The sequence below is a fragment of the Crinia signifera genome, chromosome 2 (genome assembly GCF_055691185.1).
Source record: "Crinia signifera chromosome 2, ASM5569118v1, whole genome shotgun sequence".
Taxonomy (NCBI): Eukaryota; Metazoa; Chordata; class Amphibia; order Anura; family Myobatrachidae; genus Crinia; species Crinia signifera.
This window is the reverse complement of record NC_139218.1, coordinates 141,027,390-141,044,794: the sequence shown is the minus strand read 5'-3', so window position 1 is coordinate 141,044,794 and position 17,405 is coordinate 141,027,390. Positions and strand designations below refer to the sequence as shown.

Sequence of the window (17,405 nt, the reverse complement as noted above, 5' to 3'; positions counted from 1 at the left end):
CATAGGATTGGTATATATTCTCAAATAGGTCAGTTCATCCGCCAGTTGGCGTCTGACCTCGCTGTCGTAATCTGTAAAATTCTGGAGGACAATAGAATAGCCTTTATCGGCATTACATTACAACTGCCGTGTTCAATCGTAAAAAGACTTAAGAGCTTTCCTTTCATTACCTGATAGGTTATCATACATATGATTAGCTTTATCATCCCATTTAAATTCCTGATCGATCACCCTTAGTAATGTTTTAAGACTTACATTGTTACTTGTGGGATCGAAAGTGCTAGCGTTTTTGTAACACATTTTTATCAGGGATCAGTAGGGCTGATTTATTCACATCTGTTCTACCATCAAAATATTCTCTGAGTCTCATTTTTCTTCCAGCTTTAAACTGGTCAACAGACCATTGGAAGGAGTTAAATTTATTAGTTGGACTAAAATTCAAACCTTTAGAAAGTAGTGACTGAGCGCTCAGTATAAGTTAAGTGGTGGGACGATAGGTTAAATATCAGTTCTTGTATTTCTTCCTTTGCCTTTGCTTGCTTCCCCCCCACACCACCACGGGTGTGGTCCTGTATGCGGGGTCGTATACCCCCCCCCCCCCCCTGAGTACAGGGTCTATGCCTTGATCTAAAAAATTAATTGTCTGGTTAGAAGAACCACTTAAGGTTGGGTGGCTTTCACCTATATCAGTTTCAGAGGATAATTATGATGCAAAACCCTCGTAATCCCTATTATGGGGATACTGTCTACGTTGGCCTTGTCTGTAGTTTGAATTGTTATTTGGTCTCTGAGGTCCATTTTTCCCTGTAAGCCACTTATAGACAGTATGCCTTTGGTCATCAGTCTCAAGATATACAGATATAAATAAGGGGGCAGACTAGATGGGCCAAGTGGTTCTTATCTGCACTATTTCTACCAAAAGTGGTTGCAATTAACACTGAGTTCTCTACTAGTAAGGACTACAAAAAATATCACAGTCAATAGTGTTATAATCACCCTTAGATATATGTTCCTACAGATATAAACAATCCTTCAGAGATTGACAACATCCACACTTGCTTGCTGGATGCACATGAAGACACATGCACTGTTAGCAGAACATTGGAATTTTTTGTTCCATCGTCTCAGTAATATAAAGAGGGGGATAAAAATCATCTGGATGGTTCTGGGATTCTGTCCCATTTCAATTTATTTTGGGCCACATTTCTCATCTATTAGAGGCACAATCCTATCTAGGATTAACCAGTCATCAAATCATCTAAAGGTCTTTATAGAATCGAATTCAATCCTATGGAATAAGACCTACCGAATAGACATGAAAGATTCTCTCATTATATCAAAATACCACTTTAAGAACTTGCAATATTTTCTATTGAGATACATGCAAATCAAGCCCGTGGGGTCAAAAAACCTTTTGGAGATAAAATACCCCTGATGAAGTCTCTTTTTGTTATGTCTATGAATATAAACAGCTACTAAGAAAGAATTGTTCCAACAACAAGGACCCTGTAAAAATGTATTTTGTTATATTTTTTTAAATAAATGTTTTAATACTTCCTGAGTTGTTGTCAATCCCAGAAGGGTTGTGTATATCTGTAGGAACATATATCAAAGGGCGCTTATAACACTACTGTCTGATTATATATATTGTGACAAGAATACTGAAATAGTGTTTGAGGGCTGGTATGTTTGTCCCAGGTTTTGGTCTTACAAATTTTAGAAACAGGAAAACTTCCATGACTTCTTTTTTGTTAAAGCTAAGTAAAGGTCCCAGGGCCGGCGCCACCACTAGGCAAATCTAGGCATTTGCCTAGGGCGCCGGCCACTGGAGGGCGGCATTTTATGCCGCCCGGTTACCTGTCCTACGGCGCTGTGTATTTAAATCTGGCGGCGGAGGCAGCGGGGGTCCCTGCAGTCCATTAGAAATCACGAGCGCTATCCGCCGGGCTATGCGGAAGCGCTTCTAGTGTGAAAACACTGGCAGCCTGCTGATTGGCTGAGATCAGCGTGCGCCGTGCTGCCAGAGTTTTCACACTAGAAGCGCTTCCGCATAGCCCGGCAGATAGCGCTCTTGATTTCTAATGGACTGCAGGGACCCCCGCTGCCTCCGCCGCCAGATTTAAATACACAGCGCCGCAGGACAGGTACCCCCCCCCCCGGCACCGGGGCGCCCCCACCCCGACTCGCCTGGGGCGCTCCGGTGCCTTGCACCGGCCCTGAAAGGTCCAGTTCAGGTGTTTGGCCTCACAGAGGGCTACTCAGGGTTTGCAGCTGTGGAAGGGCCTTATAGAGCTGCCAGACTGATCAGTGTGTGCAGACTGCCTGGGGAGGCTGCAGAATCTCTGTAAGAGAAACAAGCTTTCTTATGCAAGTGAGCCATCCAGTAGTGACTGGAAAACTTTGTGTTTTGTTTAGAGATAGTTAGGAATATATTGTGTTTAGTTAGTGCCGGACAGGCAAGGTATTTTTCTTTTGATGTTTATTTTTTATTTTCTGCTTAATAAAACCGGTTGCGGCCAGTTGCACCCCAAAGACTGGACTTGTATGATTTCTTAGCTGCTGCTTGCTGCCTTCTACCCCAGGAAAAAGCATCCGGTTCCCCTACAGTGTTACATCATATATATATATATATAGGGGTATATAAGTTTATGTGTCAGTGGTCTTGAGGAAGGGGCGTTTAGCTCCGAAACTGTCGACCATGCAAGCTGACATTGTTTTCACCACTATGCTTTAATACAAGTTTACCACGGTTTGATTTGAGTGCCGCCTCCTGTTTTCATTTATTTGAAGATCGTCACTATATATATATATATATATATATATATACATATATATATATATATAAACACTGGCCGTTCCCCTATAGAAGCAGGTGGGGTGATGCTTGCTTGGTACAGTCGGCTGATGTCACATGACATTAACGCCCACCCTGTCATCGATGACCGCCGACCCCAAAGTCCTTCTCTACAGCAGAATTCCCTATAATAACTCAATTTAACCTTTAATTAGCTTGTTCATTTTTGTTCCCATAATGAATTACTTTACATTAATCAACATTAAACTGAATTTTCCACCTTTCCACCCACCTTTTTTTAGTTTATTTAAGTCACTTTGTAGTGTTTTCCACATGCACTCCTGAGTTAATTTCCTTACTCAATTTCGTGTCGTCCGCAAAAATTGCAATTTTACTAACTATGTAATTTCCAATATCATTAATGAATATATTAAACAATGTGGGTCCCAATATTGAACCTTGCGAGACTCCACTTTGGACCTTACCTCAACTGAAATGTATGCCATTTACCACCACTCTCTGTCCCCAATTGTGCAACCTGTTTTTATTCCAATTACAAATGTTATCTTCTAACCCCAAATTACCTAGTTTCATTAATAAACTTTTATGAGGCACAGTGTCAAAAGCTTTATCAAAATCATGCAGTATTACATCAACAGATTTCCCTAAGTCCAGCCCCCTACTGACTTCCTCATAGAAGCTAATTAAATTCGTCTGACATGATCTATTTTTGCTGAGCCTTACTTATCACTTTCTCCTGTTTTAAGAAATTTTGGATGCTATCTCTTATTATTCCTTCTAATATTTTCCCCAAAATGGATTTAAGGCTTACTGGTCTATAATTTTCAGGGTTAGTTTTGCTACCTTTCTTCCATATTGGTACTACGTTAGCTATGCGCCAGTCTCTTGGTACCATCCCCAAGTTTATTGATTCCTCTAATATCAGATATAATGGTAGTGCTAAGACTGAACTCCATTCTTTTAGTATCCTAGGGTGTATTTCATCTGGACCAGGAGATTTGTTTCTATTTAGGTTCTGTAATCTATTTTTTACTATTTCCTCACTCAAAAATACAGTTTGTGAGCAATCAAGAGCCGAGCATTTAACATGTGGGAGATCTTCTGATGTTACAAATTGTGACTCATCAGTCCAGAACACCTGCTGCCAATGTTTTTGTGCATAGTTGAGTCACTTGGCATTGTTTCCACATTGGCTACAATTTGGCCACAATTTTTCCCATGAAGACCACTTCTAGCCAGTCTTTTCCAGTAGATGGGTGTACCTGGGCCCCAGTGGTTTCTGTCAGTTCTGCGTGAATGGCACTGCTGGACATCTGATTTCGAAGGGAAGTTGGTATGAAGTTTTTTCATCTGATACAATATGTTTCTTTGGCCAACCACTGTGGTCCTCAATGTTGCCTGTTTCTTTGTGCTTCTTCAAAATGGCTTGAACAGCACATCTTGAAACCCCAGTCTGCTTTAAAATCTTTGCTTGTGAGAGACCTTGCTGATGCAGTATAACTTCCTTGTGTCTTTTTGCTGTTATGGAATTTAAAATGACACTGTCCTTCGCAACCTCACCTTTGTATCAGAGCTTGATTGTCCCACACCCAGTTGACAAGCCTCCTACATAGCTGTTTCTGTTTCTGTTAATGATGGTTTTTCAGCTTAAATAGGAAAATGATGATCATTATTAGCAGTTTGGTATGCTTGGTTAATCATACATCTGTGCATACTACTATAAAATCCCTGATTTTGTGCTAATGTAACTAGAATTGATGCTGTTTTGAAAGCAAAATATTGATTTGATTTATCTTTTCTTTTGTTCATTTACTTTGCACTTTATTAATCGATAAAAATAAGCTATTAACACTTCTATTTTTGAAAGCAGTCTGACTATGTAGTATTTGTTCCAAACCTGCTTAAAACTTTTTCACAGTATTACAAACAGTACATTAAGTGGTTCTAATTTGCCCTCTACTGTAATCTGTTATTTTTCTTGTTTCTACTGTATATATTGTCAAACCCTGTGGAAATCTTGTGGCGCCATATAAATTAATAATATTAATAGACTGGTAGAAGTTATTGGGAGACATTAAGCCTCCAAAAGAAGTTTGGCTGTTTCCTTCCTCCTGTCTACTACCCACTAACATGTAACAGATCTAGCTCCCGGTGCTGGGGGTGAGTCTCTGCACTCAGATGTGGCAGAAGGAGGAAATTTGGACTTACCCCAGTGTTCTGATTAATTAATTCATCAATTGTACAGAGATACATAATGCCCCCATTGTACAGAAATCTTTACATCTTACCCAACATTAATGCCTCTACAGCTGGGGGATCATATAGCAGCCAACATTGCAGGCAAGTCTCTGAGCTTCTTGCACCCCGTGCTGTTTGTGTCTGGCGGTACAGATGTGTGTCTGGGGGCAGCATGGTGAGAGGCCTGTGCTCAGCACCTCAGGATGTGCATGAAGCGCTGTGCTCTGTGCTCGGAGTGGACATTGGTCTGACAGGAGTGGCTGAAGGGAGGTGGTCGGGCTACATAAGGGGCATTGCAAAAAAGTCAAACCTTTCTCTATATTTCTACATTATATAGAGTAATTAGGGCTAATCCAGAGAACCATTGTATGGACTTTAATTTTGTGTACACCTTGTACACCTAAACCTTCCTGACAAATACATTTAATGCTATGGATGACAAGAGTAAAAATTAAAACAATGAGGACATACTGTACTTATTGCATATATTTTTTTTTAAATGAAGTTGTTACATTATTAGTACGCGTCCTCCGACCTTTTCATACCCCCACTATCCACGTCGGCGTGGAGTTGAGAATAGAATAGTGTGGCGAGCGCAGCGAGCCACCGAGCCCGAAGCGTGGCGAGCGCAGCGAGCCCCGCAAGGGGACGCGGATACCTGTGAAGCCCACGAAGGGACGCGTTTACCTGTGAAGGTATCCGCGTCCGCTCGCCACGCTTCGGGCTCGGTGGCTTGCTGCGCTCGCCACACTATTCTATTCTCAACTCCACGCCGACGTGGATAGTGGGGGTATGAAAAGGTCGGAGGACGCGTACCGCCGCCCCTCGTGGGCTCGCTGCGCTCGCCACGCTTCGGGTTCACGTTGATCGTGGGGTGGCGTTAACAATTGTGCGGGCCATTTCAGACTTCAGGGGGACTATTAGGGCTCTGTGGCCCATTTAACATTGTTTCCTATGGAAAAATTGCGGCCATTGAGGCATTGAACACAAAAATCGTGTCCATTGACACTTTTAACATTGATCCCTATGGGAAATCGCGGGCATCGCGTCACACCCGTTTTTTTAGTGCATGCGATGGCCGCGATGCCCGCGATGGGCGCCATGCTAGGTAAAGAGTACCCATTATTATTTTTATTATTAGTTTTATTATTATTATTATTATTACTATTATATAGCTGGAGATTCAATTAATTTAGTTACGTTCTGTGTATTCTCTGCAGATTTCCATCCCCCACAGTACCCACTGTAAGTCTATGGAGTGACATGGTTGGCACAGCTTTCTCTATTGCTATCGTTGGCTATATAATTAACCTTGCTGTGGGCAGGACTTTAGGAGCTAAACATGGCTTTGATGTTGACCCAAACCAGGTAAGACATCCAGAAAGCCACTCTTTATTCCCAGTTGTAATAAGGTTTAATCACTAGTGTTAAGAAAACTGGATAATTCTCTGTAATATCTTACTGGTGGATTGAAAACTAATTATCTTGAGCTGTTCTAATGGATACAAAGAAATATTGGTGATGTTCCTCTTTGCAAATGCTAGAGTTCTGACTTGAACCACACTTGACGGATATTGTCAGTAACTGAGTACCCTATATCTACTGTATCTACTGTAAAACCTGGATTGTTATAAAACAAACAAATCATTCTGCAGATTATTATATATTTCTTCCTATTGTTGGATAAATCATGTTACTAATTTTGATGTTTTTTTTTCATTTTTTACAGTAACCATAAAATGTAGTTTTCAAGCAAGTAGCAAATGGTGTCAAAGTTATAGTATACTTTATAGATTGTGTAGTGGACTAAATATAAGAAATGCTTTCTTACAGGAAATGTTGGCCCTTGGTGGTAGTAATTTCTTTGGTTCGTTTTTCTTTATCCATGTGATTTGCTGTGCGCTCTCTGTAACTTTGGCAGTGGATGGAGCAGGAGGAGCCTCACAGGTAAACGCAAAGAATCAACTATGGCATCTCATTAATTTGTCAAGGTTTTACAAATATATGTTAAGTATAAAGTATTTTATTTCACCTATATTCTTTACAAATTGAGATATGAATGCTCACCTCTTCAAACAAGCTCTTCGTATAACTCTCTACAAAGCTGCTCTGAGCACCCAGGTCACTCTCTTTGGTATATCCCTACCTCCCTTTTAGAATATAATTCCTCACAGTGCCCACTTGGCTCATTATTTCCACCTAGCAGGGACATAGGGTGGGGTGCGCGGTTAGTGCCTGCAACTAAGATGCAGGATCCTGGGTAAAGTCAGATCTTCTGATGTTAATGTTAATAGATGACAGCAGTGTGTGACGGATATGAATCTACATGATAGACAACTTAACCGGGGATTGATTTATTAACCAGTAGAAAGCAGGTTCAAAGGTTAATCAGTAATCAGGAGAAGACATCAGATACATGATGCAATATCTGCAGGTGAAGCCAGGAACTTATGGGGTAAACATATAGGTGGAGGAGTATATAATATATACTGTAGCTTGCAATGGTGACAAAGTGGTAGCAGGGGATTGTTCCTCACTGTAATATACAGTCTCCATGTAGAATACACTGAAGGGTAGATGTATGAAGTAGTGATATTTGAGGAGAAGTAATAAAGTGCCTGGTACTTTATCACCTTTTAGCTCACCAATTAGCTTCTAACTGTCCTTTTTTAAACCCAGCCTGAAACTTAACAGTCAGGAGCTGATTGGCCAGGCACTTTATCACTTCTCCTCCCTTATCACTGCTTCATACATTTACCGCTCAGGGACATGTTCTCCTCTATACAGGACAGAGCCATGCGCAGTAGAACACTGTCAGATACAGAGGTGGAGCCGCATGAAGTCTTGGGGTGCTAGTACCTGGATGGAAGAGGAAGTGCAGACTGATCTCCCCAACACTGTCCACTGCCATCTAGCTTGCAGAATGCCTAAGCCAGCACCCTGAGGCCATCCAAAGGATGGGCGTGCACCATTAAGTGTGTAGAGATGACAGGTTCTGGGCTGTTCTTCACTGTTGTGTGAGATCACATGTTCAGCAGCAGGGCCAGCACAGGGCCACAGTGATCATCAGTGCTTCTTTGTGCTTCTTTGTTAAATTGTCTCTATTTACTCTACTATTAACTGTTCTCTACTCCAACTAACTCTATATTTAATTGTATATAAAGAGCCCTATATAAACCCTTCAACAAATGTTGCCAGGTTAGCAATATTAATGAGAGACACTTATGAAGAGGTTTATTATATTTAATTCTTTAGTATCACCTAGGCTTTATCTACTATCCCCTATATTTCTAAAGAGATGCAAATAAAACAGTAATATGTCAAAACAGTTCCTTGTATTCATCACCTTGGCAGTAGAATTCTGAATATTTTTCATACCCCCCCCCCCCCCCCCATGACATCATAATTAAGATGTAGTAATTGTAACTATATCATTTCACTAAATATGAAAGTACAAATATAGCACAGAATGGAAATACACACAAATACAAATCAAAAGTAAAATTAGAAGCCCATATCACCTAAATAAAACACCATGCCAAATTTTGGGGAGATACATGTGGTATTCTCAGGGCCGGCACCACCACTAGGCAGCTCTAGGCATTTGCCTAGGGTGCCGGCCACTGGATGGTGCCAGTTTGCAGCAGGTCCCCCCCCCACCCCCATGGAGGTGAGTGGCACCGGCGGCGGCCGCAAACCCCCCCCCCTCCCCCCACCTCCAGATTGACTAGGGAAATGACGCGGCGCATCACTCGACACTCACTGCCAACCCCCCCCCCCCCCCAGAACACCTCCGCAATTACCGGCACCCTCCCCCCCCCACCCAAAACACCACCCGAATTTCCGAGCACCAGCACTGGAAATTCTAGATCTGCCACCACAACCCCCACAACCTCTTTGTGTAAAAGATGTACATAACTCTAATAGTAATTATAATGGGATATGGTCAGCATGTCGACACTCACAATGTCCACAATGAGTATGGCAAAATGACAATGTTAGCACAGGGATCCTGACATAAGTGAAATGCTACTTAGAGCATTTGAAACGTGTGGGTGGTATCATTCTAAACATGACATTTATTGGCATAAAATAATTGCACCATTATAATGTTGCGTTATCATGTTCACTGTGGACATACTGAGGGGCAGATTTATTAAGCCTGGGGAAGTGATAAAATGGTTGGTACTTTATCCCCAGCCAATCAGATCCTGTCATTTTTCAAACCCAGCCTGTAACTTCACAGTTAGAAGCTTATTGACTGGTGATAAATAACTAGCCACTATATCATTTCACAGAGCTTCATAAATCTGCCCCTGAATGTCTACCTAACCTTCCTAGTTACTAGGTTTTAAACAATTGCTCCTGTAATTATGGGGGAACTAGAACTTTGTGGGACAACTAGAAATGTATTTTAAGGTGCTCCCCAACTCAGGTTTCCACCAGAGTGGTTATGGCTAGTAGTAGTAATTTGTGTATTTATAAGGCGCCACAAAGTGTCCGCAGCGCCGTACATAGCAAACAAAAAAAACAACTTGCAAGGTAACGTACAGGGTGTGTTGACAAAATACAGCATAAATAGGGGTATAGCTGGTAGAACTAAAATCAGCATCAGTTCTGAACTAGGTGTCAAAATTGTCGAGGAGACTTAAGATGAAGTAAAGGAAGGGAAGAACAGGGCAGGAGCACTGGTGAGGTAAAGAGGTAGGGTGAGTACGTGAGGAAGGAGGGCCCTACTCATAAGAGTTAACAGACTAAAAGGAGTGCTGCACATTCACTGGCATAGTTAGTGTTGCCTATTATTTTAACGTTGGACCAGCAAGCAACCCACTGCACCTTGCACACTTTCTTTCTTTCTTTCTTTCTTTCTTTCTCGTGCAGTAGAAAAAACACCAGCAACATAGCAATCACAACATTTTTCCAGATCTGCGCATGAACATTAGGGTCTTAGCTCCTAATGCTCAGACTATACACAGCACTACTGGCTACAGAGGAGGGGGTTCAGATGGAAGAAGAACTTGGGTGTCCTCCTCTTTTAAAAATACCTATAGGAAGTGGAACTGTAGTTTTTTCCATCTTGGTACCCCCTAGTGTACAATTTTCTATTTCATTCTGAAAGCTATTATATAGCGGATATGGTGAAGAACGGGATGCGGTCATTTGGTCTACAGCATGATGGTCGACAGTCATTAGGTTGACACCATTAGGTCGACATGGGAAAGGTCGACATGGGTCTAGGTTGACATTGGAAAAAGGTCTACATGGGGGAAAAGGTCGACATAGTTCTAGGTCGAAAAGTCATTAGTTTGACAGGTCATTAGTACGACAGGTCGTTAGTTCGACAGTGTCTAGCTCGACAGTCGAAAGGTCGACATGGGGTTTTTCACAGTTTTTTGAGCCAACATGTGCCGACAGGCAGTATTTCATGCCCTACCATCCACTAGAGCGTGGTGGGAGAATAAAATAGTGTGCTGAGCGTAGTGAGTCACCGTGCCCGAAGCATTGCGAGCGCAGCGAGTAATACGAGGGGATGCGGTGCACTTTAAACTGTGTCCATGTTCACTGTGTTGACATTCGGGTCAAAAAAACTGTGAAAAACCCCATGTCGACCTTTTGACTGACGACCTAGACACTCTCGAACCAATGACCTGTCGAACTAATGACCTTTCTACCTAGAACAGTGTCGACCTTTCCCATGTCGACCTAATGGTGTCGACCTAATGACTGTCAACCATCATGCTGTAGACCAAGTGATCCCAACCCTGAAGAACATACAGAGTATTTGGATAATTATGGGGCATACACAGCAGATAATTTCAGTCTCTAAAAATGACCTTACATTGTTCCGTGCATAGGGTCCATAGCGACGTGATATCTCTGGAGAACACTGGCCCTGATAGATCTCTCAGCATACATCGCTGACACATCGCTATGCAGCGATCTGTGCTGATCAATCTTGCTGAGCGATCTGAGCGATACAGCATTGCTCAGATCGCTCAACACAGCAGTGGCGTAGCTATAGCTCCGCAGCCTCTGTGGTGGCGGGGAGGCACAGAGAAAGTTTAGGCGCCGGGGGTCTGCGGGGCTATAGTTACCCGCTGCTGTCTGCCGGTACCTGCCTGCCGTGCCGTCACAGTCCCGTCTCTCCCAGCGCTGGCTCCTGCTTCTATAATGAAAACTGACACTTAGAAAATGGCTGCCCCCATACTGCAGACAGTTTTCTGTCTGCAGTATGGGGGCAGCCATTTTCTAAAAGTCACTTTTCATTATAGCAGCAGGAGCCAGCGCTGGGAGAGAGGGGACCGTGACCGCAGATGCGGCCGGCCAGGTGTGGGCATGGGGGGGGGGGCGTCGAGAGGAGGGGGGGGGCGCAAAAACATTTGCGGTGGGGGGGCGCAAAATAGGTAGTTACGCCACTGCAACACAGTCACCCCCTGTGTGGGCCCCATTAGACTACTTAAAAGTAAAAGCACATTATATGAACTTCTGGTTTAAGTCAGATCTGTATTTGTTCCTCCACAGATGGCAAGTTTCGTTGTTATGATGGTGGTTATGATAACTATGTTGGCACTTGCAACCTATTTGAATGCCCTGCCCAAGGTACAGTACATTTCTTTGCCGGTCTTTAAAATTGCATGATAATATACCTTTATATTACTTATGTATATAATATATATATACATATATAGCCTGTATTCATTCCGATTTTTTTTTATATAATTGACATTCCCAAGGCTTGTATCCTGCTCTTTGCTCTTTTCTTGTACATATATAAAATATCAAATGACATCTTAATTAACTCTATACCATCTTTCACATTTGTCTGTAATATGCCACGTTCCCAGCTTTCGTTACTTCTCTCCTTTAGGCTGTCCTAGGAGCTTTGATAGCTGTAAATCTGAAGAATTCTTTGAAGCAACTTGCAGACCCTTTTTACCTTTGGAAGAAAAACAAGCTGGATTTTGTAAGTCATATTTCTAACGGCCCTACACTAGTACACTACACTAGTAATGCTAAATAAGCTATGAACACCTGTAACTATTGCGATCCAGATGACACGTCGACAATATATATTGATTGACAGTCAATAAGTCAACACCAAAATTCGACATGGACAAGGTCAACACCAACAAAAGGTTGACATAAGCAATGGTCAATACATGAAAAAGTTGACTTCAGTTTTTCACGATTTTCTTAATATTTTGGACTTTTTCATACTTTAAGAGCCACATGGACTCAGATTAAGGATGGCAAAGTGTGCCAAATTCAGCGAGGCACCTGGCCTGATGCATGTCGAGCAAAACGTGGGTATAAAGATCAGAGTGCGCTCCAACTGTACCTCCTAACGTTAATAAATATACATCATGATTATACAATCAGTGATTTTCCATAGATGATTTCAGATGTTCAACAATGAGACGTAGACTTTGTTAAAAAAAAAGTATTCTCTTTATTTAAAAATTTCAACGCGTTTCGTCATTCAACCTCCAGAGGAGATAGCTGCTTGATTTCTGCTGTGGGAGATTCATCCATATTTTTCTTTGCTGAGATTGGTAATCTGATTAAACCATTGAATTTTGTGCATGAATTTGAAACCTCATTAAATACAGGTGATTCCCTCATTTGCTGTGAATATAAAATCTTAGAAGTCACCTAATAGGGTGATTGCACGTAAGAACGTGAACTTTATTAATACGGCCTCAACCTGTGTCTATCTAGAGTGTAATTTGACTCACATTAGTGAGGTTGTCTTCAATACCTTTATTGGCCTCTAGTTATATCCACCAGAAGCGAAATTTGACTTACCTTAGTGAGGTTATCTTCACCACCTTTAGGGAATCAGAATTTATTTTTGCTTTGTATAAGGAATACCTCCATTGTTAAAAAACCTCGATATCCAAATGTATATTTTGCGTGGGCCCTGATGAAGTCGTGTTGACGAAACACGTTTGAATTTTTAAATAAAGAGAATACTTTTTGGAAAGATGTCTACATCTCATTGTTGAACATCTGAAATCAGCTATGGAATTGTATAATCATGATGTATATTTATTAACGTTAGGTGGTACAGTTCGAGCGCACTCTGATCTTTCTTTTTCATAAGTTTTTTGTCTGTGTCCTTCACTTACAGGAGGGACACTTCAGAGTTGCAGCTTGGTATTTTACTTCATTAGCATAACACCTGAACCACCCTCTGTGCTATCGATATATATATATATATATATATATATATATATATATATATATGTGTGTGTACCATATTTTTCACTCTATAAGACGCACCTGACCATAATACGCACCTAGTATTACAGGAGGAAAACAGGAAATAAAACATTCTGAAAAAAATTGTGTAATGCCGCTCCCCCCTGTACTTGTATGCCCGCCCCCCCCCCCCCCCCATCCCCTGGTACTGGTATGCCCCCCCCCCCCCCCCCCGCTCCCCTGGTACTTGTATGCCCACTCCCCCCCACACACACACACTCCCCTGGTACTTGTCAGCAGCTCACAGAGGTCCGTGCAGCAGGGATCATGCAGTGTGCTGTGGGGTCCGTTCGGCGAATGGGATATCATCGGCGGGGTCCCTGCGGCACATTGGAGCTAGTAGCGCTACTATTTCCCATCTGCTGCAGGAACCCCACCAATGATATCCCATTCGCTGAATGGACACCACAGCACACTGCATAATCCCTGCTGCCCGGATCTCTGTAAGCTGCTGACATGTACCAGGGGAGGGGGGGAGCGGGCTCTGCTGCAGCTCCTGAGATGCTGGTGCAGCAGCAGCAGCAACCAGGAGTTTTTGCACTTTTTTTGCAGTATTCACTCCATAACGCACACACTTTTCCCCCCACTTTTTTTGGGGGAGAAAAAGGTGCATCTTATGGTGGTATATATATATATACAGTATATATCCACTTGCAGTTTGGACACCGAGGAGAGCACATGCACTGAGGGCAAGGAGGGACCATTCTGTCGGATTCTAAGATGGCCATTCAAGCTAAGTGAATTATCTACCATTTTGAGGATAGGGGCCCATCCATCTCCCCTTTAAATACTATATGGATAATATTGAAATATCATAAAAACAAGCAAGGATGCTTATTTACTGTTCCCGCTCTGATGGGTGCCAAGTGAACTACCTTTAAAGGGAGACATAGATACTCACTGAGAAGAATCTATCCACATATAATGACTCTAACATCTACATTATATAAACAGAAGTTCCTCAACAAAAATTCAAAGGAAATCCTTTTATATGAGCCATATAAAGAAATCCTTTTCGTCATTTAAAATGATTAAAGGACCTATGAGATTTATATAAAAATCATACCCCTGATGAAGTCTCGTTGAGACGAAATGCGTCGGGTACATGTTCTCTGCAAGAATTAAGGAACACCAGTAAATCAAGAACTGATGAGAAAAATTTATTTTATTTGTTAAACATAGAGTTTTAATAAATGTTTTATATATGCCAAAATTCTTTGATGTTTTTATAAGGAGTTGAAAGACAGAAATTATAATAATAATAATAATAATAATAATGATATTTATATAGCACTTTTCCCCCAATAGGACTCAAAATTATCTATCAATTATCATATTGGGGTGCTAAAATAACACTATTGGGGTGGTATTTGGTTTAGAGGATCCCACTAGTAGGCGATTGAGTGTTATCAGCGACCATTTTTACAGTTAAGGGCGCAATTTTAGAGATTTTGGGTCCTGAGATATATAGATATATAGAGATATATAGAGATATATCCAAAGAGATAAGGCTTACTTATGGACTAAAAACAGCAGACTCAAAGTACCTTCCCTCAAATTAGCTCAGTGTCATAATGCACCCTACCTCATTTTTTTTTTTACTTAAGCTTCAACCGAATTTAGGAATACCAAATAAATTCTATGTTTTGTTTCTCGACAACATCCTCTAATAATTGTCTGTTTACACCAAGGAATGCTTATCTGTTCCTTGGGATATTTTCAATTAGAAAGGATATTCTAAAAAGAGGTGGCTCATCAACACCTCTGACATTATAACACTTGTGTTACATATTTATTATCAACTAAAACCAGTTAAAGCATAGCCATGTGTAATCTATTTGTGGTTAACCGGAACAAACAGGCCAGTAACCCATTTACATTGCACTCTGGGAGGATCGCGGCTTCCCTTCAGAACAAGGAAACAGTGCAATGGAATTTATTTATGATTAAATAGGATACTTGAGGTCGGGTAGCAGGCAGGGCTACCTATGGCATAGATTACACTGAAAAGGGTGCACCGTAATACAATAGAGCCACAATAGTTAAATAAGGCACAACTGAATATGTGAGTATCGACTTATTCTATAACACACCAAAATCACTATTGTAAACAATGGCACAATTTACTGGTAAGGCTGGATTTAGCTCCTTTCACTGTCACAGCTGATTAACCCCGGTGCAGTGGGCACAATCAAGGGATAGTTACAGGGTAAGTTAGGCGTGCTAATGGGCGAGTCAGCTGTGTCACCAAAGAAGAGTGCAAAAAGAGTTCTATCTGACTTATTCACAGAAGGACAAAGATGAATTCTTTATAGCCTAATCAATTCTAATGTCAATTCAATCAATCACGGTTATCACTTTATAGCAATGTAAAGTAATAAGCAATCACATTAAAGTATACTGAATCATCAAACCATCAGCTTCACAGTGCAAGTTAACGTCACACAATAATACTTTACTATAAATAACACTATACTGCTGGGTACCCAGTTTTCTATACTAAACACTGTCTCTAAGACAGACCTGTGCACAGGGATTTAGAGTTCGCTGGAGGCCTCTGGTAGTCACTGTGCAGTGCTTGTGAACTTAGAACACAGTCCTCCTCAATAGAAAAGGATAAAGAAACTTGGTTGAGCAATATTCCCAAATACAGGGAAAGGGGCTGTAATGTCCTGTATAGAACAAATCAGTCAGTGACACTTTCCTGCTTGTACCACAAGATGGTGATGTGGGTCCACTGATTCCTAAAACTGTAATCTGGTCCTGGCAGGGGCAGATTGGCCCACCGGGAAACCGGGCCATTTCCCGGTGGGCCGGTCATGCTCCCCCCCTGGACTGGCAGGGCTGCGGCACTTTGCCTACACACAAAATGGCCATGGGAGGGCTGCTGCGCATGCGCGACAGCGCACAGCACCTCCCATGGACCGTCATGTGGGGCAGCAGGCTCCCAGCTCCCGTTCCCCCATCTGGAGGCTGCAGAATGGAGCAGTTGAGCCCCCCGCCCCGCATTACAAACACCGCCGCCGTCCCGCATTACATCAGCGGACGCCACCCGCGTCTCCCTCTGTCTGTCACCGATGGCCGGGTGCGGGCCGGCAGCTCCGGTTCCCTCGCATGCTGCCTTATCTGCTGCCGGGAGTTGGAGCACTGCCAGGTTACGCATCCGGTGTCTTCCGTCTTCAGCTGCCAATCCTGCTGGGCGCTGATATCGGTGGTCCACGCTGCAGCTCTGTAAGGCACCGCTACTCGTCCCAGGCTCTCGCTCTCTCCTGCTCTGTAGCATGTCCTCTTCTTACTCCTTACAGGTATGGCTCCTGCCTAGGCTCTCTTTCGCACCACTCCACTACTCCTCCTACTCCTCTTCATGCCCTCGCTCCGCCAATCACAGGACACCCTTTCCTGTCCATCTTCCAGCAACAAAGTGCTGGGTCCTAGTTCTGTGCTGCTGCAGGGCGGTTGCCTTGCAACCCTCTGGGGCTTTGTGTAATTAGGGCTACACTGGCCACCAACGTACATGTTATGCATAGGAAAGGGATACCCCCAATTCTGGGGTGCCACATATTACTGTGGTGTAATATACCACTTTTATATTTCATCAGCTCCCAGCTTCTACTATCATCTGCTCAGACATGTGTCTGCACTTCCTCCTTTGTGGAGCACATAAGATTCACTGTAGCTGATGTCAGCTCAGCACAACTGCTGACCTGGTTTTGCCTTTGTCTTTTTGCTGTGTCTGATTCTGTACATGACAAATTGTACTAGTTTCTCCTACCCTTGGTGCCTACCCAATGTCATGATCAGTTGGCCTGTATTAACCTTGTACCAATTCTGCTCTATAGCCTGTACCTCTTGCTCAGTCTACAGAACATTGTGAAATTAGAATTGGAGAGAACCTCTGGGAAATGACCTGTAGATAGTGCACCTCAAAACATTTGGAGCATCACTAATAAAAGAGAGTTATTAGACCTCCAATTAGTCAGTAATAATCAGAAGAGTGTCGACAACGTTAGTCACAGCCTGTGACAATCACCCTTCTACCTCCATAGCTAAAAATAAATTTGATTTACCAATAAAAAGTCTATTAAAGCTT

The 17,405-nt window shown here is 42.3% G+C and overlaps 1 protein-coding gene across 1 annotated transcript in view; it reads left to right on the top strand.

Annotated features, from left to right (window-relative positions):
- Positions 1-17,405, top strand: part of SLC26A9 (solute carrier family 26 member 9) — a 164,693-nt gene that overhangs the window by 101,576 nt on the left and 45,712 nt on the right. Inside the window, exons 9-12 of the mRNA XM_083173028.1 lie at positions 6,274-6,421; positions 6,887-7,000; positions 11,576-11,653; positions 11,922-12,017. Coding sequence (XP_083029154.1) covers positions 6,274-6,421; positions 6,887-7,000; positions 11,576-11,653; positions 11,922-12,017 — 436 coding nt within the window. The remainder of the gene's footprint in view (positions 1-6,273; positions 6,422-6,886; positions 7,001-11,575; positions 11,654-11,921; positions 12,018-17,405) is intronic.